The sequence below is a fragment of the Cetorhinus maximus genome, chromosome 27 (genome assembly GCF_964194155.1).
Source record: "Cetorhinus maximus chromosome 27, sCetMax3.hap1.1, whole genome shotgun sequence".
Taxonomy (NCBI): Eukaryota; Metazoa; Chordata; class Chondrichthyes; order Lamniformes; family Cetorhinidae; genus Cetorhinus; species Cetorhinus maximus.
Window position 1 is genome coordinate 28,032,051 of NC_135905.1, and position 26,384 is coordinate 28,058,434.

The following is a 26,384-nucleotide window of genomic DNA, read 5'->3' on the forward strand; positions in this document are numbered from 1 at the left end:
TGGCCATGGTGAACAGCCTAAAGGAGGCTGCCTGGCCTTTCTTTATACAGACTGCCGGTTTCCCATTGGAACCGCGGTCTGAACACACCCACAGCCGATTTGAATTTCCCGCTGAACACGGGAGTCTGAAACGCAGTGGGCGGGTCTTAATTGGCCGCCCGCACAAAATGGTGGCAAGGCCCGTTTTGCCGGCGGCGATCGGCTCCACACCCACCGCCGATTGGGTCGGGCGGGCCCGCCCGACAAACATAAAATTCAGCCCTATGACTCTATTTGCTGTACCTGCATAGTAGCCTTTTGCGATCCATGCACTAGGACACCCAGATCCCTCTGCATTTCAGAGCTCTGCAACCTCTCACCATTTAGATAATACGCTTCTTTTTTAATTTTTCCTGCCAAAATGGACAATTTCCCATTTTCCCACTTGCCAGATCTTTGCCCCCTCACTTGACCTATCAGCCTTTGTAGGCTAGTCCTGCTCCAATGTTCTTTACGTTCCTAACACATCTCTCAGAAATATCTCGCATGGTGAATGTCAGAATGCAAGTTCTCTCTTTACCTCAGCTGCAACAACACATTCCATTGGTGCATCTTCCTGTGCTGAAAAGAAAGTTGTTCATTTATTTTTAGCTCCTTATCAGATCCCAGAAAGATCACCAAGTGGTTCACACACTTTCTAGTTACATAGGGAAGAGTGCACATTGGACAATACCCCTGAATTGGAAAACATTCCTCATGGGGAAGGGAACGAAGGCTGGCTGGAGGGATGATTGTTAGTGCTAAGGACGTTGAAAGGATGCTTCAGCTTTAAATGTTCTCACTCCTTTTTCCTCTCTCTCTGTATGGTACGTTGCTAACCCAGTGCTGCACCTGTGTTTTATTAGAGGAGTTTGCAATACCAGCTGCTCTTTGTGCCCGAACACTCTGATCCATCCACCGTTGTGGGGAATGTCACGGGAGCGATCGATGCTGATGAAGGATCCAATGCTGTGGTCTATTACTTCGTAGCAGGTTGGTTCCCAGGCAGTTGAGTTGTGCCCTCATTGCTTACCTAAACCTTGCATCTGGTCAACTAGCTAGTGTAATCATTGCCAGCACCTCCTGCTCTGACACTGAAATGATTGTACCTTTGACACTTCCAGACTGCGCTAATCCAGCACAGTCCTTGTCAGCATCCTATCCCCTACTTCCATAAAATCTAATTTTTCCAAAGCTCTGCCATCTTGAAACCTGTCCTGCACCGTGTCCCATTCATCCATGACCATTGCCTACCCTCACTGACTTTCACTGACTCCTAACATCATAGATTTTGTTGAAATCCCATATCCTCGTCATTCAAATCATCGCATTCCACAACCTTGCTCACCTACTTCTGTGAGTTCCTCCAGCCCTATAACCGCTCTTAAAGGCTGCCATCTGTTCAACCCCCTCCTTTGGTAGCAGAGACTTCAGACACTTCGGTCCAGATACTTTGGAGCCTTGGAACTCATTTCTTCAGCCAAGCTATCCGTTGCACTTCTTGATCTCTCTCTGCATGACACAACATCTGTTTCCAACATCCATCCTTGAAGTGTTGGAATATTTCTCACCTTAAAGGTGCTGTACAAATGAAAGTTGTGATATTGAAACATACACCAGTTTGCCCCATTTGCAACCTTCACCCTCAATCCTGTACTTCATTCTAGAATCTCTGGCGAGCAATATTTACTGCATCATTTCCCTTCCACACCAGTACCCGTGCCCAATTATGGATGGTGTCCTACAATGGACCCAAGGCATCTAAGCTTCTCAAATTAATTTAATCCATAATCCTTACTGCCAATGAACATAGATAACTTCTTTTCCTTTAATTCCACTTCAAATGTTCACTCCCCCCACCACCAACGCACAGTAGCAGCAGTGTGACCATCTACAAGATGCACTGCAGCAACTCACCAAGGCTCCTTTGACAGCACCTTCCAAACCCGCGACTTCTACCATCTAGAAGGATAAGGGCAGCAGAAGCATAGGAACACCACCACCTGCAAGTTCCCCTCCAAGACACACACCATCCTGACTTGGAAATATATCACCGTTCCTTCACTGTCGCTGGGTGCAAATCCTGGAACTCCCTTCCTAACAGCACTGTGGGTGTACCTACACCACATGGACTGCAGCGGCTCAAGAAGGCAGCTCACCACCACCTTCTTAAGGGCGATTAGGAATGGGCAATAAATGCTGGCCTTGCCAGCGATGCCCACATCCCATGAAAAAATAGCAAAAAGATCCCAGCTGGATTTGAGCTCTAGACACAGAATAGGATGGCAAACATTCACAGGTAGCCTTGGCATCGCCAGGAATTATAACGACACCTGTAAGGATACTGCTGTGAACAGTACAGGTGTAAAATCACAGGGAACGATGACAAACATTCTTGAACATTTCAGTTTATTAATTATATTAGAACAGGGGACATGAGAAAAATGGTTCTTTGACTAACAAATTGGGTAATGAAGAGCCTGTTAATTTTTCAATTGGTGTGGGAAAACAGGACATCACAAGGGTTAACATGTTGGGCAACCAATGGCAGGAGTGTGGGGGGTTGGGATTTTGGTGGCAGATGTAAAGAAACCTCCATAAGACGTTGAACCAGAGTTAGCAACCATACCCCAGAGGTGGATGTATGAAGAGCTTAACACGTTTTTAATCTATAGTAATGCAGCATCACCATTTAATGTAATTGCCATATGACTGCACAAGATGAAATAACTTATTCAACTTGTTTGTTAATGTAGCTGGAGATCCAGATAATAACTTCCATCTGAAGCGGGATGGGCTGCTTAAGGTGTTGAATGATCTGGACCGAGAAACCAACCCGTTCTACACCATCATTGTCAAGGCCTCCAGTAACCCGAACTGGAGGCCTCCGAGGGGGCACAGCCAGCTGTTCGACCCCAGCACTGACCTCACCCTACAGGAAGTCCGCATCTTCCTGGAGGACATCGATGACCAGCCGCCCAGGTTCATAAAGTCGGAATACACAGCCGGTGCGTTCTCAGATTTCACTATCGACACCCCATGAGTTGGCACATTTTGGTAGGAAGAATAAGGACATATACTGCTTGAATAATAAGTGTCTGAATGAGGTAGAGAAGCAAAGAAATCTAGGAGCACAAAGACATAAACCACTGAAAGTAGCAACACAAGTTAATAAGGCCTTTTTAAAAAAACATACATAGCACTGTGGTTCATTTCGACACAGATAGAACTGAAAAGCAGAGAAGTCACATTAACCTTGTATAGATTTTTCTTTGGTGAAACTTGGAGAGCTGTGCACTGTTCTGGCCTCCATGTTAAAAAAAAACTGGATAGAGGCACCAGAGAAAGTGCTAAGTAGATTCACAAGGATGATACTGGAACTGAGAGGAAAGGCTGAACAATCTGGGGCTCTTTTACTCTGGTAAAGAGAAAGCGGAGGGGTGACCTAATAGCAAACGCTTTCATCATCTTAAAAGTCCTCTATGGTAGACATGGAAAAGATGTTCCCATGTGTTGGTCGTCTAAAAGTGGAGGCCATAAATCTCAGGTAATAATTCAGGAGAAACTTCTTTATCCAGAGAACGGTGAGAATTTAAAACTTGGTACTGCACAGGGTGGTTGAGGCAAATGGCATAGATACATTTCAGGGGAAGCTAGCTAGACATACAAAAGAGAAAGGAGTGGAAGGATATGCTGATAGGGTGAGATGAGGTACAGTGGGAGGAGGCTTCTATAAACAGTGGTATTGACCAGTTGGATTGAATGACCTGTTTCTGTTCTGTAGGCTGAATATAAACTTTTAGACACTGTTTTCCTATTGTCTTTTTTCATTAATCCCTTAATTAAATGCTTAAACTGGGGATGCTGCAGCGGCTAAACTAATCACAGATTCGAGAGGGAAAGTTAGTAGCTTTATGTTCACAGTAAAATAACTGCAAGTGCGACTATGGTGTGTTGAGACAGGCCTCTTACAATGCACTATCAAAGCTCCCAGGTTTGGACAGATTTCTGTCTTTTATGGTAAATTCAGCCGCTTGCCGTGCTTTGCTTGTTAGAAAGTTAGTAACTATTCAGAGAAAATGAAAGAATGGAGAATAGGCTTTCCCAGCATTCACTGCAGTAAGGAAAGTCCTCTATTAAATGTGTAACACCTAATGCCATAGCCAGTTTGGTGTCCGCATGATGCTTTAAGAAGCACTGCAGTCAAACAATAACCAGTTTGATCAAACCTTTGATAGTCTTGTGTCTGCCAGAAAAAGATCATCTATCTTGTTAATTGATAGTTTGCCCCAAACTAAATCAAAAACATTGTTGCCCAATAGAAACAACTGCCTCGCTGCAGATGTGATTGGAAAACATTGACCCACATTAATTTCAGTAAAAGAAACCTTCTGTACACTCAGGCGGCACAGGTAAATGTGTATTTGTACCTAACAGGCATCTACCTCTGATCAGTAATGAAGGAAGTGCAAAACCCCTACACTGTGCTTCCTATCTCAGCATTTCACCACGAATGCAAAAAAAGGTTTCAGTTCACATGAGAATATGAGTATTGAGGCCACAGGACCGATGACGACATCCAGTACTCTCTAATCAGGATTTCAAATCAGCCATTTCTGAATTCCCAATTAGCCACGAGGCATGTGCCTCTAACGTTTTGGATAACCCTCATCTAAACAGGGCAGTCCTGTTGTTGACATCTGTGTTCGCATCCAAGTCGCTATTTTGAAAGGCTAAGCTCCATTTCTGTTGCTGGGATTCACCTACAAGAAAAGATGAGCTTGTTTGGGGCCGAATGGCTTGTTCCTAGCCCAAGGCTGTAAATATCTGTAAGATGTTGCTTTCCTGGCATTGTGATTGTGATTGCCTGCAAATTCCACTGGTACTGATGGATCTTCTTGCTGTCTGTAGGTGTTGCTACCGATGCTAAAGTAGGTTCTGAGCTGATCAGAGTGGAGGCTTATGATGCTGATATTGGAAACAACAGCCTCATCTTCTATCAAATTGTTAACATCCGCTACATTCAGCTACAGTTCAACGAATCTGAAGATGTTGGGAATGTCTTCATAATTGGTAGGATCTTGAGAGATATGCGGTTCAGTAGACCATGGCGTCCCTCTCTCTTGCCAGCCACACTTGCTGCTGTGGGACCTTAACACCAAGCTCTTGATATGACTGTGTGCCAAAGTTGGGACTTAACAAGTTGGCGTGAATTTCCTTTGTCTCAGATTTTAACAAAAACTTGGCATGTAGAGAAACAGCCCAAGGCACTTCACAGGAGTGTAATGGAATAAGACCAGATGCCAGGGAGGAGATATTAAAAGGGGTCTTCAGAGGATTGATCAAAGCTGGGTTTTAAGGAAGAAAATGATCACTTCATTCGGCCCAAACAATGATCACTTTGCCTGCAGCCACCTGGAGCCTAGCTCTGGAACTCCCTCCTTAAAACCTCTGCCCCTGCACCTCTCTCTCCTCCTTTAAGACAGTGCTTAAAACCTACTTCTTTGACCAGGTATTTAGTCACCTGTTGTAATACCTATTTATCGGCTCAGTGTCAAATTTTGCCTGGTTACCCTCCATGGAAGGAAGTTATACTTTGTTAAAGGTGCTAATAATTGTAAGTTGTTACAAATGAACAGGAACTGAGGTATCTGGAGTGTACAGTCCAGACTTGTCTCATGTGGCCCCAGTGCTTCAGCTCGGGTATCCTCCTCGAAGCTGTAGGGGGAAATTTGCAGAAATGAACCAATTCCACTGAAGATCAGAGTGAGGAGGTTCATAAATCAGGCCTTCCCCCAATCCCACTTTCTCCCTCACTTTTCTGTTGGGCTCAGAGCCAACTCAAAAGGTGGGAGTTAGAGGGTTACAGCGGGAAAGTGCGTTGCCAGTGGTGCATACTGTTAGTTTGGTGGCGAGAGGCTTTTGGACTATCCATGAAGAATCATGACTTTATCATCTTTGATTCTCTCCCAAAAAAATGACATATTTACGAAAGAAACTGAAAGGATCAAAAATATAAGATATCCTATCCTCATTCAACCAAGGTACAGTGTCAAAGTAGATTAGGGAATTTCATAAAGTCTAATTAGACAATTTGATTTTTAATCAAATCATAGTTATTTGAGTTTGTAAAAGTGATTAACCTCCATGCACCTGTGTCCAATAGATATTGGATGTGGACTTATAAGAATAGGATTCTTTACAACATTCACATTCTGAAGTGCTGATAACTTCTGCTTGTTTTGCAGGGGAGCAGGATGGCATTGTGAGGACATTTGACCTCTTCACAGCCTACAACCCTGGCTATTTTCTGGTGGACATCATGGTTTCAGACCTAGCTGGACACAACGATACATCGGTGATCGGGATTTACATTTTGAGAGATGACCAGCGTGTCAAGATTGTCATCAATGAGATCCCAGAGAGGGTGCGGGAGTTTGAAGAGGAGTTCATTAAGTTGCTTTCCAACATCACTGGAGCCATAGTTAACACAGATGACGTACAGGTAATGGACTCTTGGCCACTTATTCAGGCCACTGAAGCTCACTCAGACCAAGAGTGGCGAGTGCATCATCCTCACCCATATCTTGCAACGAGATAATATTTTAATGCACCGACTGTTTTATGTAGGGGTGTGTGGCAATTATGTCACTGGATAGGTAATGCAGAGGCCGAGACTAGGCATCCAGAGAGTGAAAGTTCAAATTCCACTCCCCAGCCCAAGACTGCTGAAGGCAGGCGGAGGGAATGCAGAGGAAAGGACAGCTGAAAGTGCGGAGTAACACACTGGTGTGCAGGGCTTGAGTAGGGTTGCCAACCCGCCGGGACTGTCCTGGAGCCACTGAGAGTTAAAGGTTAATGTCCAGCATACTGCTGCAAGTACCTGAGAAGGAAAATCAAAGGGGCCTTAAAAATAAATTGTGCATTTTTAAAAAAGTTTCTTTAACTCTTGTTCACCAGTTGCAGAAATGTTAGATAATTGGGGATTAAAAATTGCTGTTTGATTGGCAGGCAAGAATCACCCAATCAGGTAATGAGGAGACAAGTAGCTTTCCCATTGGCCATGTGATGTCAGGGCACATTGACAATCGATGTGTCAGGCAACCGATAGCGGCAGTGTGGGGGTGGGGCAGCTGAAGGCAGGTGATCACGTGAAGCACCTCCAGGAACATGCCCAGCCGGAGTTGGCAACTGTCTGGAGCAGGTGGACAGACGGCTAACAGGCTGGTGTAAATCAGCATGTGAATGAGAACCAGTGCAGCGAATAGCAGAGATTGGATTGCGGGAGAGTTCTCAGCAAACTTAGGATCAGTCAACTGATAACGTGACAATATCCTGCAGCCAAGGGTCACTGATGGGTAAAAGAACTGAACACAGCAAAACTCCTTCGGTACTGACAAGAGTTGACGTTTCGTGTCTTTCTTTACAGTTTCACGTTGATCAGAAGGGCCGGGTCAATTTTGCCCAGACGGATGTTCTGATCCATGTGGTGAACAGGGAAACTAACCGGATCTTGGATGTGGAGAGGTGAGTTGACTGCTTTACTCCAGGGTGTGGGCTGTCTTTACCACTGCGATTAGAACTGAGTACTCATGATCCCATCAAACTCCCAAAGGCACCTGTTTTCATAGGTTCTCTATTTGCCCAATAGTTCACAAGAAAGTTGCATGGAAGTGGAATGTGGGCAGTTAAAGGAAAAAATGCCCTGATTGGCTGAAAACAACTTGCATTTATAATAACGCCCTTAACATGGTAAAACCCTCCAGAAGTTTTACCTGAAGTTTCAACTTGGAAATCTGGTGCCTGGAACAAAAAGGAAGATGAGAAATAAATGGGAGACATTATGTGGAAGAAACCCAAGGCGTAGTTGTCACCTTACAGGAAGCGGCAAGTTATGCGATGGCTGCAGTTGACTCCGCTTGATGGTGGCTGGAAGGAAAAGAAAGAACTTGCATTTATTTAGCACCTTTCACAACCTCAGGGTGCCCCAGAGCACTTTGCAGCCAATGGAAACGCTACGATGGATTTGTGTGTTTTTTTTAATTTAAATGAATCCATGAAAAGTCTACAAACCAGTTGCTGAAACGTTAAAAACCTGCAAAGCAACAGTTGTCAGCTCGTCGAGAACAGCAATGTTCGAAACAGAATTGTGGATCTCGGATCGAGGGAAGTGATACTGGCGGAGTGTACAGCCTGGGGAGATGGTGCAAGAGAATATCCTGTCTGATTTCGGCCACTCCACTACCAAAAAGGCAAAAGGGTTTTGGAAATCATTCAACTGGACAGGAAAGAGGATTGTTCCGAAATAAAAACGGGAAGTTCCAGAAAGCCTCAGTAGGCCTGGTAGCATCTGTGGAGAAAGAAGCAGAGTTAACGTTTCAGGTCCGGTATGAATCCGCTTCAGAACTGGATTGTAGTGAATCTTGGACCTTTGGACTGAGAAGAGGCCCATTTGTTCTCCTGGTCTCAGAAGACAGTTTATCAAAGACCAAGGAGACGATGTTGACTCATTTAAAAACTGAAATTCTAATTGAATTATGTCAGAGAGATATTTTATTTGGAACAGGGGAAGGGGAAACAGGTGCATGATTTAAAAAAAGATTAAGGAAACCAGACAAGTTAATTGAGGAATTGCTCACACTTCACTCACCAATGAATGAATGACCCTCTTTTGGAGCAAGCATCGACTCCACTGACACAGTCAGCACAGAAATAGATTCACTTCATTTAACAGGGGCATGATGCAGGGGGAAGGTCACTCTGGGACCCAGGGGGTGGGCAGTCTCTCTTTTTATCTGAGTGATGCATATGAGGAAGCAGGCATTTTTCTGCATTCCAACACTATTAAACTTGTACATGAACCGTTTACAGTCGGATAATGGGACAAATATTCTGTTATATGCACTGAGTCTCAGATCATGAATATTCAGACATTTCCCCAGCATTCTTAAACTTCTAACAGAACCTGGGTTCATGTAGATGAGAGCTCAGCTGTTTGCAATACAGTATTTCTCTGCCATATATGGTGCCAATTTCAGTTAGGATGAAACTTCCTCCACCCTGTCCCAAAAACAGACCTCAAGCTCAGTCGCAGTGGACCATTCCGTTCTTGCTAATGACTGTCCAGTTACTGTTGAATTCTACTTTTTTTATTCTTAGGATGTGAGCATTACTGGCAAGGATAGCACTGATTGCCCATCCCTAATTGCCCCTGAGAAGGTGGTGGTGAGCTGCCGCCTTGAAACACTGCAGTCCATGTGGTGTAGGTACAGCCACAGCACTGTTAGGAATTTGACCCAGTGACAGTGAAGGAACGGCGATATATTTCCAAGTCAGGATGGTGTGTGGATTGGAGGGGAACTTGCAGGCGGTGGTGTTCCCATCTATCTGCTGCCCTTGTCCTTCTAGATGGTAGAGGTCGTAGATTTGGAAGGTACTGTCTAAGGAACCTTGGTGAGTTTCTGTAGTGCATCTTGTAGATGGTATACACTGCTGCTATTGTGCGTTGGTAGTGGAGGGAGTGAATGTTTGTGGAAGGGGTGCTAATCATGCTTCTTGAGTGTTGTGGGAGCTGCACTCATCCAGGCAAGCAGGGAGTATTCCATCACACTCCTGACTTGTGCCTTGCAGGTGGTGGACAGGCTTTGGGGAGGAGTCAGGAAGTGAATTACTCACTGCAGAATTCCTAGACTCTGACCTGCTCTTGTAACCAGCGTACTTAGATTTGTGCTATGTGATCTGCACTAACGGAGAAGAATTGTGGCATTGGAGCAGAGTGAATCAGATACATGTTCTTTAGAAGCACCGTTACAAATTATTACATTTAACGTAGTGAGCCAACCTATCTGCTGTTAGCTGTAACACTCTCTCCTCTGATTCAGAAGACTCCAGGGCAGAATCGAGGCTGATGGCGCCAGTGCAATACTGAGGAAGTGTTGCAGTGCTGAAGATTAGACATTGTAACAAGGCCCCTTCTACCCTGCCAGGTGCATGAAAAGATCCTGGGAAACTACAACTGAGAAAAGTAGGGAAGTTTCCCTCATGTCCTGGTCAATTTTTATCCCTTAACCAACGTCACCCAAACGGGTTATCTGGTCATTATCATGTTGTGGGCGCTGGGGGCTTGATGTGCTCAAATTGACTGTGGTGTTTCCCACATCCAAAGGACTTCATTGGCTTTAAAGCACTTTGGGACAACATGAGGTGGTGAAAAACACTAGATAAATGCAAGTCCTACCTGTGTGAAAGAGAGGTTGAGACTATTGGAATCCTTTCCTGTGATCATTATCTAGTTCTGGGCCCTCCCACATGTACACGCTCTCACTCTGGGATCTCACCCACGTTCCATCTTCTCACAGAGAAAGGAGAGGCAAATAAGACAGTTGAGTGTGGTCCTGTCCTTGTTGTACATCTGAGTAGCAAGTCAACAGATAAACATCAGGAGCATGGACTTTGGCTATTATTTTCCTGGAATGCTGAAGCTAAACATGGCAGTCCCACCCCTGCCATAGCTGCGATCAGTTGTCCAGGACAGGCTGGGAATCAAACCTGGGACCTGTGTGGTATGGTGGTTGAATGCTCCATCACACAATGCCCTTGATTGTCCCCACAGAAGGAAAGTCAGAATGTTGAGCCTTCAACACTGTGAGATTCTGTTGCAGGGTAATCCAGATGATTGATGAAAATAAGGAGCAGCTGAGAAATCTCTTCCGGAATTACAACATCCTCGATGTCCAGCCGGCCGTTACCGTTAGGGCAGCTAACGACATGACGTCTTTACAGGTAACGTTGAATTCTATGGCTAGGCGTTAATATAAGTCACAGGTTTTCTGTCATTCGAATGCAGACTGGAACCTAGGCTGCCAAAAGAAACTTTAAGGCACTTACCACAATGATAGGCCAGTAGGCTACCTGCATGTAGGTTGCATTCCAAATGTCATCTCTGTCTGCGAAAAATTCAGTTGTATGTAAACAAATTTAATTGTGGCTTTCCAAAGGGAATTGGATAGTTATGTGAAGAGAAAAAAAAAATTGCAAGGCAACAGGGAAAAGGCAGGGGAGTGGGACTAGCTGAGTAGCTCTTACAGATAGCAGGCAAGGACATGATGGGGTGAATGGCCTTTTACTATGCTGGAACCATTCTACGATCCTAGCTGCAGACCCCACCCCGCCCACCCTAAAAATTTGTCCATGCAGCAACTCTTTTCCAGGGGGCTGCTAAACAACCTCCAACACAATGTTTGTCTTGAAGCTAATAATGTATATCATAAGAAAATATTTTTCTTTTAAAATAGAGGTTTAGTCTGCGGGTGTGTCTTAATTGGATTAATGCCAGCTAGTCTGGGTGCCTTTGATATGTACTAGTTTTGATATGTAAGGGTACATTTGCATTTTTTGAATAGAGCATTCAAGAAGTGGGGTGAAAACTGATGCTTTTCTAGCAGCTATCAAGCCATATGTTTATATTACTAATAAAATTGGCACTATGAATGGGGTTTCACTATTAAAAGGTGAAGTTCAAAGAGGCTAGTGAGACAATGTGAATTTGAATTTGATCAGTGGTGGTAGGTATAACATCAGTAGTTTTCGGGTGTGCAGGGCAGAGGCAATGTAAGATCAAAAGGCAGCTGCAAGCATCCAACTGGCTCCACAGTGAAAAGAACTTCATTTTGAATTTGTAAGGTGAAAATGCTTTGCCTGGTGTTTGGTTAAGTCTATGGGTTGCTGATGCCTTAATGGAGATTAGTTTGGGAATTTGTTAAAAGTTATGATAGTAGCAATTTGTAGCCATGTGTATATATATTTTAACCTGTGTAAATCAATAAAATGTTTCACTTAGTTTAATGTAAAACCTCGAGAACTGGTGGTCTGATTCCTGAATTTAGAGTCGCATCTCAAACATAACACTTAAAATTATTGGTTATGACAGTTGTTTAGAATTTCCCTCTGGGATTTTTAAATAACTCCACTTTACCAACTGCATCAGTCATAACAATGTTCAAGAAACGCACACTGGTAACAAGACACAACTGTGGTGCCATATCGGTGAAGGACATAAAAATCAGTATGCAGTGTACACACCTAAAACTGGCTATCAACCTCTCTACCCCACCACCTCTACAATTACCCAAGGGAAGCAGTCCTTCACCAGCTGAGTTGGCTCTTAATCTCCACACATGTACTGAGACTCGAGGCCCAATATCGGGTGCATTTTGGGCCTCCCTGTTTTGGCCCAAGGACAGCACCCCGTGCGCCAAAAAAATTAGAGCACCCAAATTTCTACCCCATCATTTATTTGCTGCCCTTTAGAAAGAGGTGCAGCTTATAATTGAGCCAATACAGAAATTGTCCTTGGTGGTGGGATGCGGTGTGTTATTTTTATCATGTTATTTTTTTGCATTCCTCATCTAGTTGCTTCTCACGACTAGTTGAGAGCACATGCAAGAGATGTGATTCCAAGGCCTTGTCAATCCACTGTCATTTTTTGTATCACCTAGTCCCCTACTGGTACCATCACTTCCTGATACCGCCAACTGTCACGGCCAGTAAAGGCACCAAATTAAGCCATGTTTAAGATGATTAAAAGGATTTGACAAGATATATGCTTCCTCTGATGGGGGGAGTCCACACCAAGGGGGCAGAACCTTCGTATTAGAGCCAGGCTGTTCAGCGGTGATGTCAGGAAGCACTTCGTCACAGAAAGGGTAGTGGAACTCTCTCCCCCACAAAAAAGATTGAGGCTGGAGGCCGGTTGAAAATTTCAAAACTGAGATTGTTAGATCTTTGGTAGACGAGGGTTTTAGGGACACAGAAGCAAAGCAGAAACATAGAGCATAGGAACAGCCATGTTCAAACTGGGCTCTTGGCCTGTTTCTGTGCTGTACGTTCTATGCATTACGATACGATTGCTTCCTTAAAACCTTCTTAAAACCTACCTCTTTGACCAAGCATTTGGTCGTCTGACCCACTACCTCCTGATGTGGCCCGGACTTTGTTTTATAATGCTGCTGGGAATCCCCTCGAGACATTTCATCATGTTTAAGACGCTATACAAACACAAGTTATGGTTATTGATGCAGTGTTATTACTTCATGGACTGATTTCTTCACACGTTTTATTACTCACTGCATGTTAATGGGTCAGATGGGGTTTTGTGAGGTGATTGAGAAGATGCTATGACTATTGCTGGTCACCAAGGCCCCAGGAATCTTTAATCCAGCTCCAAAAACTGGAAAGGTTCACTGAATTAGTGTCTCTCGGCACAAAATTCGCATGTTGGTATTTGTAAATCTTACTCAGTGGAGCATTAAATAAGTTTGCCATCTTCTGTCCTGGCTGTCTAATGATGCAACAGAATTGGTGGTGAATCATAACAATCAATCTCCATCAATTAGTCTATGATTAGTCAATGAATAAACATTTATAACAGTATCCACTGCATGAACATGCACTTTGCATTTAACATGGCGGTGGCATAATGGTATCGTCACTGGGCTATTAATCCAGAGACCCAGGGTAATGCTCTGGGTTCAAATCCCACCACGGCAGATGGTGAAATTTGAATTCAATAAAAAAAAATCTGGAATTAAAAGTCTAATGATGACCACGAAACCTTTGTTGATTGTCCTAAAAACCCACCTGGTTCACTAATGTCCTTTATGGAAGGAAACCTGCCTGGTCCTTACCTGGTCTGGCCTACAGACTCTCAGCAATGTGGCTGACTGTGAAATGGCCTAGCAAGCCACTCAGTGGGTGGCAATTAGGGGGTGGGCGATAAATGGCTTAGCCAATGATGCCCCCATCCCATGAATGAATAAAAAAAATTACATAGTGACGATACTGCAGGAAAGGATGTATTGTATGTGACACACTTAGTGATATTTAGAGGTAATGGAAGGTGCTGTATAAATCCGAGCTCTCTCTCTCTCTCTCTTCCCCTTTTGCAGATGGCGATAATTATTCTTGCAGTTTTACTGTTCCTGGCTACCATGCTCTTCATCTTCATGAATTGGTATTACAGAACAGTGTAAGTGCCATCATTGTTCACATTTATATTACACAAACAATGAAATAAACCATTGGATGCATTTGCGTGTGTGAGACGGGGGTGGAATTTCCTCGAAGCCATTCCTGCTTCGCCATCATAACTTTGCAGTTTTCCAGCAAGTTAGAGCGGAAGAATGGGAACAGCTCGGAGGACACCGTGGTTGAGACAAACAGAAGTTGGTCATCGTACAGGCAGAGGCTAACCGGGGTTTGATTCGGTGTAGAGGAAATTCCTTCAAAAAGACTCTGCGGTATCGCAGCAGCCTGTTCGGTCCAGCTCCTGCTGTGCTTCAGCAGCTCTTAGAGAGGGTGAATGCCGACAGCCGCTGCTCCTGCTTTACTCAGAGACAGGTTGGATTCAGGGAGTGAGGAGGCTTAAAAGCAGCAGCGGAAGCCAGGACTGATGGGGGAGTCACCACTCAAATATCACATGGCGAGAGTTGCGACTGAGGGGAATGGTCTGGTAGAAATGCGAGAGAACAGAGGAAGAGTCTTTGTGCGTGTGTGTGTGTGTGCGTGAGCCAATGCGAGAGCTGAGTGAATATAATCTTTGTGATGTTAAGAGTCTTGTATTTTTGGGGGAGGGACAGAAATTTCATCTGAAGTAGGGGTGTGAAAAGGATTTTAATGGATCAGCTGTCTGTTTATGGACCTCATCCACAAGCCAGTGGAAAGGATTATAATGGGTATATGATTCCCTTGTTGCCCCGATTTGTTCCCATGTCAAAATTCAAAGTGCTGCCTGGGGCGATTTATATATGACTCACGTTGTACATGAGTATATACAGCCCGTGCAGAGATGGAATGAGTTTCAGGCACTGTGATCGAACGAGACCCAGTCCTTTCAAAGGGGATCACCGTCATTGGATGGTTGTTGACATTATTTTTGAGTGGAGCTTGTGAAGACGAAGGTTAAACTACTTTATCTCTGTCACTTACAGCATGTCCCCCGGTTAAGGCAGAATAAAACAATATATTTTAAGTACATGTCATCCCACATAACCTGCACCCTAACTGAACCATGGACCTGTAAGGGCTCAGCCAGCTCTGAAGCCATGTTTCTAGGGGAGTCCACTACACAAATGGTGCCTGTTTGGACAGCTGCCTTTGTATTGGGTTTAGTCGAGTACCAGCGTCAATAACTGCTGACACATGGATCTCACACAAACAAAGTCAACTTGCCACAGACCCTGGGCAGAACTGGTCCAAGAACAGCGCTCAGCCTTAGCAAATCTGGCAAGTTAACAGTTGACTGGCCTATCGAGTGTATAGCACCAAACAGTGGTAACCCCCCCCGGCCGGTTAGTTAAGCATTGAGCTTCATCTGTGACACGGTGCTGTTTAGCATTTATGTTAAGGGCAGGGAAAGGCTTCTTCTCCACCTCTGCATCTAATCCAACTGCAATTTGAAGTCCAGTCTTCCTCCTTAGCAGATTATTACAAATGTTTGTCTCCCTCTTATCGTTCTTAGAATGGTTACAGCATAGGAGGAGGCCATTCGGCTCATTGTGCCTGTGCTGACTCTCTGCCAGAGCAACTCAGCTAGCGCCAACTACCCGACCTTTACTGGTAGAGAAGCATTCTTTTTCCTTCTTCAGGTCTTCATCCAATCTTCCACCACACTCTCAGGCAGCCCTCTCCAGATCCTAACCACTCACTGGGTGAAAGGGTCTCAAAATGAGTGTCCTCTGGCTCTCAGCCATTCGGCTAACGGGAACAGCTTCCCTTTATCTACTCTGACTAGAGCCCTCATGATTCATCAAAGCTTCTCTCAATCTTCTCTTCTCTAATCTATCCATGTAACAGACGGGGAGGGAGGAGTGAATTTAAGGTGTGTTTTGAAATAATTTTATAACTATGCCCTCATTATTGCAAATGGTACTTCCCCTCAAATTAATAACCTGGCTTCCACTCACCTAGGCCATTTAGTACTTACATAGTTTAACGTGATCACCCCGAATCTAGGTTGGAAGACTTCTCTAATCTCCCCTCAACAACTCATCTGCTTTACACTTGGGCGCAGTACTTGCTGACCTTGCCTGTACTGACCTCAATCTGTATGTCAGTGTGGTGACAAGTGCTTCCCTTTTTATTCTAAATATTGAAACAGTCTTTGTTTATTGCCAACAGACACAAGAGAAAGCTGAAGGCTATTGTAGCAGGCTCCACTGGTAAGCAAAGTACTCAGACTTGTCAGTGTTTTCAAGCACATTCCATGTTAAAAAATATGATCAGTAAGTAACACTCCAAAGTTTGGGATCAGCAGGTTGAGGGTGAAGCCCCCACTGCGAAGCATCAGCAGGAAGATAAATGAACTAGTGGCACAAAGACGGAGAAATGATTTAATCACCGTTACAGAGACATGGTTACATGATGACCGAGGTTGGGAAATAAATATTCCCGGGTGTACCCTGTTTTGAAAAGACAGACAAAATGGCAAAAGAGGAGGGGTAACCCTGATGACATAAGGACATGAGTGAGAAAGGATCTTGGCTCAGTACGTCATGAAACAGAATCAATAGGGGTGGAGATCAGGGATTGCAAGAGTCAGAAAATGCTGGTGGGAGTAGTTTGGCACGGATGGAGGATTGATTAGTGGATAGGAAGCAAAGAGGGTTAAACAGGCATTTTCAAGTTGGCAGGTTGTGACTAGTGGAGTGCTGCAAGGATCAGTGCGAGGCCTTTAGCTATTTACAATCCATATAAATGATTTAGACAGAGACAGAGAGTAATGTATCTAAGTTTTCTGACACTACAAAGCTAGGTGGAAATGCAAGTTGTGAGGAGGACACAGACAGGCTGCAAAGAGACATAGACTGGTTAAGTGAGTGGGCAACAAGATGGCAGATGTAGTATAATGTAGGGGAAGTGAGAGTTTGGTTTTTACTCACTTTGGTTGTAAGAATAGGAAAGCAGAATATTTTCTTTAAAGGTGTGAAACTTGGAAATGTTGTTGTTCAGAGGACTTGGCTGTGTTGGTACAAGGAACAAGGAAAGTTGACATGCAAGGGACAGAGGGTTTCAGATTCATGGAGCATTGGGACCAGTTCTGGGGAAGGCAGGATCTGTACAGGATGGATGGTGTACACCTGAACAGAACCGGCACACATGTCCTTGCAAGAGGATTTGCCAGTGTTGTTGGAGAGGATTTAAAGTAGATTGGCAGGGGATGGGAACATGAGGGCAGATTCAGATAGGACAAATACAGAACAGGGAGCGAAAGACAGAAAATTAGCAAGTGACTCAGAAAGACAAAAAAAAGCAAAGGTTAAAAAGTGTACAGCACAGGGATTCGGCAGTGTTAAGAGGTATATATTTAAATGCAAGGGGTATCGCAAACAAAGCGCGATGAGCTGAGGGCACAGACACGTGGCAGAATGGTATCATTGCTATAAACGGAAACTTGGCTTAAATGGGCAAAAATAGCAGCTCAACATCCCTGGATATAGAGTTTTCAGGCAGGATAGAGAGGGGACTTAAAAAGGTGGAGCTGTAGCATTATTGGTTAAACAATCAATCACAGCTGTGAGGAGGGATGATACACCAAATGAATCATCAAGTGAGGTTATATGGGTTGAGCTTATAAGTAAAAAAGGGGGCAGCCACACTTATTAGGAGTGTACCGTAGACCCCCAAATAGTGAGCGGGAGATAGAAGAGCAAATATATAGGCAAATTTCTGAGTGCAAAAACAAAAGAGCATTAATAGTTGGGGACTTCAACTATCCTAATATCAACTGGGATACAAACAGTGTGCAGGGCACCAAGGGCACAAAATTCTTGAACTGCATACAAGAGAACTGTTTTTCCCAGCACGTAACAAGCCCAATGAGAGGGGGTGAAATTCTAGATTTAGTCTTAGGAAATTAAGCTGGGTAAAATGATGAAGTATCAATGAGTGACCACTTTGGAGATAGTGGTGACCAAAATACAGTTAGATTTAGCATCATTATGGAAAGGGATAAAGGTAGAACAGGAGTAAGAGTTCTAAATTGGAGAAGGACAAATTTTATGAAGCTGAGAGGTGATCTGGTGGAAGTGGACTGGTTACAGCCACTTGAAGGGAAATCAGTGACAGACCAGTGGGAGGCATCCAAAAGCGAGATCTTCCAGGCACAGTGTAGACCGACCCCCACAAAGAGAAAGGGTAGCACTGCCAAATCTCGAGCCGCCTGGTTACCTAGAGGCATAGAGCGTAAAATAAAGCAGAAAAAGAAAGCTTATAACAGTCGCAAAAAAATGAACACGCTAGAGCGCCTAGGGGAGTTTAGAAAATACAGGGGTGAAGTTAAAAAGGGAATCAGGAAAACAAAGAGAAGATATGAAAAAATATTGGCAGGTAAAATCAAAGAAAACCCAAAGATGTTTTATCAGTTTTAAGAGCAAGAGGATAAACTCAGGAACAGTTAGGAAGGCAAATGGCCTTTATTACAAGGGGATTGGAGTACAGGAATAAAGAAATGGTGCTACAATTGTACAGGGCTTTGGTGAGACCAAACCTGGAGTACTCCGAGCAATTTTGGTCTGCATTTTTAAGGAAGGATATATTTGCATTGGAGGCAGTACAGCGAAGGCTCTTTATATTGTTCGCTGACATGAGAGGGTTATTCTTTGATGAGAGGCTGAGTAAGTTGGGCCTGTTTTCTCTGAAGTTTAGAAGAATGAGTGGTGATCTCATTGAAACATCCAAGATCCTGAAAGGACTTGACAGGGTAGATACTGAGATGTTGTTCCCCCGGCTGGGGAACCTAGAACAAGGGGGCACAGTCTCAGGATAACAGCTGATCATTTCGGACTGAGATGAGGAGACGTTTCTTCACTCAAAGGGTTGTGAATCTTTGGAATTCTCTACCCCACAGGGTTGTGGATACTCCACAGTTGAATACATTTAGACGGATTTTTGTTCTATCAGGGAATGAAGGGTTATGGGGAGCAGGCAGGAGAGTGGATTTGAAGTCCAAGATCAGCCATGATCATATGGCGAACGGTGAAGCAGACTCAGCCGGTCGTATGGTCCACTCCTGCTTTTACTTCTTATGGACTTGTGCACTTACTTTGTCTAACGTTTAAGTGATGTTCTAAAGGTGTACTGCACAGTCAGAGGCATCGTCTGTTTGATTAGGTGGATTAGATCCCATGTTCCCATTCAAAGAAGAGCAGGGGATTCTCCCAGTGATATGGCCAATGTTCCTTACTCGATCAATATTACTAAGAAACAGATTAGATGGGCATTTGTTTACTTGTCGTCTGTGGAATCTTGCTTTGTACAAATTTGCTGCTGCAATCTCCCTACAGCGACTGCAACACATCCGAAGCTTGTAAAGCACTTTGTGTTTACCATCTCCTCTGCTATCTCATCGTTTATAGGGCTTTAATGGAATGCTGCCATTGTCAAACAAGTGCTAGTTTCCACACTGGATGAGGAGCTAGGCATAAACTGCAAATCCTCTGACCAAACAAGCTCTGTGTGACCTTATCCTGTGTTTATGTAACAACATTTAGACTTTGAGGCCTCATTGAGACACTATTCGATCTGAGCAGCAAATACATAGGGCGGGATTTTCTGGTCCCACAAGTGGCAGGAATTATCACGGGCGGGACAGGAAAATTTGGAGATTGACTTTTGGCTGCTGTCCAGAATTTCCTGCCCCATCCATGACAGTGCCCACTGCTGAAGGGACCGGGAAATCCTGGCCATTGTGTATTGCATGGTTTAAGAATTATGTCCTTATAAAACAGCTCGTCCTTTAGTTCACCATAAGCAACACTAAAGGACAATTCACTATTTCTGGTTGAAAGCCCTGGTTAAGGTAATAATCATGGGAGTTAGTTCATCAGTATTCATGTCAAACTTCCCTACTCCCAAAAGCACCACCTGATCATAGCTTCCCTTTCATTTAGTGAATCTATTTGTAGTCAGACTGTTTTTCCCTCTTTGCATAATTCTGTGTGTTGCTTTCTGCTCATTTTTGTGCTCGATAGCCTGAAGGGGCAGGAGCAGAATGCAGCACATGTTGAGAGCCTCACAAGTTACACGTGTTTCTGTTTAGGTAACCAAGGGTTTATGGACATACTGGACATGCCAAACACGAACAAGTATTCGTTCGAAGGGTAAGTGACATGAAGGTTTAGTTTTTATTGCCTCCACTTCCACATCCCGCTTCACTGATGAGGAGGTAAAGAATGAATTGGGGCAGACATAAATTATGGGGGCGTTGTAAAGCTAAAATCTCAGGAACCTGTGTTCCCAAGCAGCTAATTGGCAACAGGTGTTTGGGTGTCATTGCAAACAGAGAGGGACGTTCCCTTTGTTTTCCCTCGAATTGACATTTTTGATCCAGTATTTCACCTCTCCCAGGAGATCACGTGGCATCTAATGGATAGGGAGTGTCTTAATCCTGATGCATTGTCATCAGAACTGCATGTGAAAAATGAGATAGACCAGATAACCTTTTCCTGACTGACAATTAATCCACGTTCTCCTTCTCGAAACCTATTCCGAACCCATTTTATGTTGCACGAAAGTACTGTTTGTGTCACCTGATCCTAGGACTTTGGGGGAATTTCACCAAATTAATTCTACCTTAATTAAAAGCTAATTGCCACAGATGTTCAGTAAGTCATTTGAGGTTTTCCACCTCAGGTTTGAGTTAGATTATGTCTGATGAAGCAACCTAGGGTTACATAAAGCCTTTAACATAGCAAAATACCATATGAACTTCACGAGTATGATCAAAATTGTACACTGAGCCACAAGAGGCGATTTTAGGATGGTGCCCAAGAGCATTACCCAAAGGGGCAATACTGGAAAGTGTGCAGGCTTTTAATACTACCTTAATCCTGCTATATGTAAGGCAGCAGTCTCACTCACAGTGAAAATCTCTTGTTGCAGGGCAAACCCAGTCTGGCTCGATCCTTTCTGCAGGAACCTGGAACTCGCCGCTCAGGCTGAACATGAAGATGACCTGCCAGAGAATCTCAGTGACATCACTGATCTCTGGAACAGTCCAGCCAGGACCCACGTATGTTCACTTGCCACGATTATCGTCCCTTTGTGCCGATTGTTGAACAGCAACTTTCTGCTCAAATGTATCGTAACAGGAGCTGAAGGGAGCAGATACATTTGATATTCTGTAAACACTGCTGAGGATGTACTTACTTGTTAAGAATTCCTGACAAAATAATCAGTCAGATATCTTATTTCAATTGGTTATTCACAATCTAAGATGCTGATTTATTTTGAACTCTGGGATGGGGAGAACACGCGTCTCCTCGAGGTCACCAGGCATCTTTCCAATAGTGCCAACAATCCCAGGATGGGCAGCATTGTAAAGCCTATGATTCTGCTTTCAAGTTGAGAGCCCCTTGTGCAATAAACTGGGATCTCACCCTGTAGGTCTGCATGTCAATCACAGACTAGTGAACCCACAGCGACCCATCAATGAAGGATAAGCTAATGGCAGAAGGCGTTGCGTAGATGTTTCTCCTGAAACTGATTTTTAATTGCAAAAAGGAAAGTGTGTGCGCAGCAGTCACGTCCTGTCACCCCAGTCCATGTTGAGCTTACGAGAGTAACAACCAAACCCTTCTTTAAATCGGTATAACATCTGAGATCTCAACAAATGTAACCTTTCCTTTAAAGGGTACATTTGGCCGTGAACCACCCACATCTAAGCTGGAGGACGATCGATATTTGCGTGCAGCCATACAGGAGTACGACAGTATTGCGAAACTCGGACAGATCATGAGAGAAGGCCCCATTAAGGTATGTTGGACCCTGCATTCTTATTATTCAAAGTATTTGTAAACCGTTGTAGTATATTGAGCAAGATGATGGAAGGAGATGGATCTAGCACATTGGGGGTTGAACAAAAATTACCCCTGCCAATATTTTGTATGTTTTTTTAAAAAAAATTGGAAAATGTAAATATTGTGGTGAATAGGGAGAAACTGTTCCCAGTGACACAAGGATTGGCAACCAGAGGTGAGTTGAGGAAGATCTGAGTAACACAGGGAGCTGCTATGAGGTGGAATGCACTGTCTGAGAAGGTGATCAAAGCAGATTCAATAATGACTGTCACAAGTGAAGTGGAGGAACACAATAGGAAAGTAAGAGCAAATGGGATTCATTAGATAGCGGATTCAGGCATGAGGGGCCAAATGGTCTCCTGTGCTTTATCATTGTTATGCTGCTATTAATTATCCCGTGAAGACTAGATTTCCGAAGGAACTACTATTTAGAAGGGGCTGGGACCTCCACAAATATTGAACAGAGAGATTGAGAGCACGAAGCTGCGAAGGTTTAGCTGAGCTCCCAAGTATTCCTGAAGCTTACCTGCTGTGCATTACCTCAAGGGCTCCCTCTTGAAAGTGGTTCTGGATGACTACCTGCGGCTGAAGAGGCTGTTTGCAGCTCGCCTGGCTCACAAATCCGCTGCCAGTGGGGATCGGTCATCCATGGTGGAGGTACAGCTGGTGTGAAACTGGCCAGTTTGCAGTGTGAAGTGTGGCTTGTCACTTTAATCGGAGTAGTGTGGAAACCGGGTGTCATGTCGTTCAGTATGAAGTGCCATGAGTTTGTGAGGCCAACATAGTGAACAGGGAGCTGGAGGAGAGGGCATGACACCACTCTAACTGCAGGCCTCAAAGCTAATCATTGCACATTCCTCTTCATATTTATCACTCCCCTTCAGACGGCCCCTGGATTGGATTACAACCTAAAGTCTTAACGTGAATCCACTCCCCTGCTCAAAATAATCTTACAGTTCACTGCAGTTACCCGTGATTTATTCTGCAAAACTAGTGAACTCTCAAGGCCTTCATGATAACCAACCAAAATCTGCATCAAACTCGAACATTCTTGGATTGTGACGAGGACTGTTGAATGTGAACTGCCAGTGCATTTCTGGTAAGACCACACCAAATCATGATTCACGCTGTAGCTGTGAGCCTGGAGAAGCATTTGACTTAGCTGGAGGGAGTGTTCCTCCTCTCGCCAGTCACTGACCTGCTCTGTCTCCAGGCACAATGTCACCAGGGACCTACTAATGTAAAATGATTCCAATGTGCATCAATCCCTGTGCACTTTTTGACCCATTTGCCTGCAGCACTCTACAAGCTAATGTGAGAGACCAAAAGGGTTGTAATCCAAGCAGCTGGGTAACAAGGAGGGGTTGGTTTGAGATGGATCCCTCTCTATTGTGTTTCTACTTTCAGAATCTCACTTTGCTTTTTAAACACCAGCCCATCTGAATGATGAAGCTCAGTTTGTATCTTTCAAAATGTTCCTCAGCTCAGTTGTAATAATGCTTGATACTGCCACAGATTGTTAAAAAATAGACATTCTCTTAACAAATCAAATACAATTCTTGCCTTATCTACTGCATGACCAGAGGGATAAAATGTAGTGTTTAAAGGATGTGTTACAGAAATGTTGGTTAAAGGGAAGGGGACAGCTAAGTCGCTGTTTGAATCCTTGCAATTTGACTATTGATCCCTTACCATGCACTGAAATGGTCGCTTTATAAAAGTCCCATCCTCTGTGACAATGACTGTGCTGCATTGCCACTTTCTGTCCTCTCAGCAGCTTTTGACACCGATGCCCACATTGTTGGTTTCCTCTGTTGTCCAACTGCTCTGGGACAATGTGCATGTGGTTCAACTCAGCCCCATTGTAACCACAGCACCTTCAACAATGGTCTTGCTTCTCACGGTGCCTCAACTCTCAGTCCTTCCAAATTCCATCCTTGGGCCTCTATCCTCCTTTTGTTTAACGTGTTGCTCCTGACATCATCGCCTAACATCATACATTGAGCCTCTTGAATACAGCGTTATGGCCGTGTGAGGAGGGGTGAAATGACTTCCCTATTCTACCACTCCAGATCTGACCATTACAGGGTTTTTTTGTGAATTTAGAGAGGCTGTGCTCTGCTGATACTGCGGGAGTCCAGCGATTTATGCTTTCAGGTTATAAAGAATTAGTCAGGTAGGTTTTCTGAGGTTAAACGAAAGACAAGATAAGTTTATTGAAACTGTTTCCCGAATTTTAAAAAACTAGGTAAATCACAACCACCACTCACACATCTCTCACATTCCCTAGGCCCCACACACACACTAGTACTGATGGTAGGATAAGAGGATAGGCTTAAGCATCTTTTACAGTTCCTGAAGATAAAACAAAGGAGTATATGGGTAGCCGTTCTTTGACTGTCTCGATATGGTGATTCCACACTGCAGCTGTTCTGTTCAGTTGTCTCCTGGGTTTAGTTGTATGGAGCAGATTTCCACGTTTTATTCCCAGAAAATTTCTGTTTGCGGTAGATACCTCTTCTCAGAATGGTTACTTTGCAATTCTGGGCACAATATTTTCAAGAGAGAGACAAGAGAGGGCAAACGGTTTCAACCTCTTTTCAGCGCAGTATTCTGACATCTCTGGCTAGGTAGATAATCCTTAAAATCCTGGTGGCTGCTTAATTCAAGGGGAATTTGATTAATCCAGGTTTGCTGCATTCATTGTTTTTAGAACAGGTAATTGCATTTTAATGTATCATCAGGATAAAGCCACAGGAGATGGGGTCTAATTCACATTACCAAATGGTTTAAATGGCTGTTCCTTTTCATCCCACATGATGAATGCAAGTTTGCATATTGTAGCTCCATTGTCTTAATGGGATTACAGTTCATTAAAATCTGGCCGGAAAAAGAATTAGAAAATTGTATCTTTTTTTTTGGAAAAAACATCTTCACAACAGTAGATAGCAAAGTAGCTGAAAGGTAACAGGTGGGATTGAGATGTCGGAACACTCTGCAGGAACAGAAGGCTCCCAATTGCAGTCAGGAACATAAGCCAGGGAATATGATACTTACTGATGGGTGATAGCTACAGTACTCTCTTAGCTTACAGAACATATACATTTGGTCTTTTGGTTTAAAGAATGAAAGGAGAGATGATAACATCTGTATCGAGGTGGTGTTCCCTGCAACTGAAAATCCCACTTATTTCACAAATGGTCTCATTTGAGGACTGAAGGCATAAGTGCAGCCTTATTCCACCCCATCCTCAATTTATTTATTCTCCATTTGAATTTTTCTGAACGTAGAAATAGTTTCTTCACGTCTGCCTCTGCAAAATATATTACTTGGCACTTGGTCTGGAGATTCCCTCAGCCTTCTCTTCCCTAGAGGAAAATTTCAGTCTCTCCATAGTGATATCAATAGGGGTTGGATGTTCGAGTGTCTCCATGTTTTTGTAATATGGAGATCAGAGTTGAGTGGATGCTTCTGAATTCTTGAGCTCCCATTGACTGACAGTAATGGTTTGTGTATCTGCTGAGTTTTTCCAGGTAATTCTGTTTTTGTTTTGGATTTCCAGCATCCGCAGTAGTGTTTTGTTTTTATCTCTGTGTATCTGCAGTACCCCATTCAGCATGTTCCAGCCCATATGGTCTCATTCTCCTGACTAAAATTCAGCAGGTCATAATTACCAGTGTTGAAACCCTGGAAGCTGCTGCCTGTGTACTTGAAATTTTACAACTTGCTGAGCTCAGTGATCGAGATGGGTGTGTGCTTAGTGCAAGCTAAGGATCTGCACTAGACTAATACTCCGGTTTTCATCCACTTCTTCCTGCCCCTCCCCCAGCAGCTGATTCCCAGTGACATGGAAGACGACGATGAGAAGCCTCCCAGTCGTGGAACTCTGAGGTTCAAGCATCGGCACCCGGTGGAACTGAAAGGCCCTGATGGCATCCATGTCGTGCATGGCAGCACTGGCACCTTGCTGGCCTCCGATCTAAACAGTTTGCCAGAGGATGACCAGAGGGTCTTGGTAAGATCCCTGGAAACCCTGAACACAGAGAGTGGGAGCTATGTGGACAGGAATGCCAAGACAGAGTCTGCAAAGTCCACTCCATTGCACAAGGCAAAAGAAAGGGTGATGGAGATTCCACTGGAGATCACAGAACTTTGACAGCAAGATCCAGGAGCCCTGAACACAAACAATTGTTGGAGGGTGGCTGTTGAAAATAAACAAATGTTGTCTAGGATCACTTTTTTTTTGCAGGACCATTCTGCCACACCCCACTCTTTTCTGCCCCACAACCCACCCACCAACCCCAATGACAACAGCAACAGCTTCCCTTTTTAAAAACCACTGCCACCAACATCCTCTTCTGCCCCACCCCACCCCCACTCCCCATCCGAAAGTTGACTTTGCATGTATGGAGGAGTCCAGGTGAAGCAATGCTACAAGCCCAGCCAATATTTGAAGCAGGGTCCTGGAGTACACTGGGCTCCAATGTAAAGCTAAGTTATAGTGTAGTGTAT

At 44.0% G+C, this 26,384-nt stretch overlaps 1 protein-coding gene across 1 annotated transcript in view; it reads left to right on the forward strand.

Moving 5' to 3' along the window:
- cdh23 (cadherin-related 23) overlaps nt 1-26,110 on the forward strand; it is a 701,272-nt gene extending 675,162 nt beyond the window's left edge. Inside the window, exons 55-66 of the mRNA XM_078530938.1 lie at nt 885-1,011; nt 2,775-3,026; nt 4,930-5,091; nt 6,267-6,523; nt 7,448-7,545; nt 10,680-10,800; nt 13,965-14,044; nt 16,195-16,235; nt 20,114-20,174; nt 20,956-21,085; nt 21,706-21,828; nt 25,702-26,110. Coding sequence (XP_078387064.1) covers nt 885-1,011; nt 2,775-3,026; nt 4,930-5,091; nt 6,267-6,523; nt 7,448-7,545; nt 10,680-10,800; nt 13,965-14,044; nt 16,195-16,235; nt 20,114-20,174; nt 20,956-21,085; nt 21,706-21,828; nt 25,702-26,028 — 1,779 coding nt within the window. The 3' untranslated portion in view covers nt 26,029-26,110. The remainder of the gene's footprint in view (nt 1-884; nt 1,012-2,774; nt 3,027-4,929; nt 5,092-6,266; nt 6,524-7,447; nt 7,546-10,679; nt 10,801-13,964; nt 14,045-16,194; nt 16,236-20,113; nt 20,175-20,955; nt 21,086-21,705; nt 21,829-25,701) is intronic.
- The last annotated feature ends 274 nt before the right edge of the window (nt 26,111-26,384 follow it).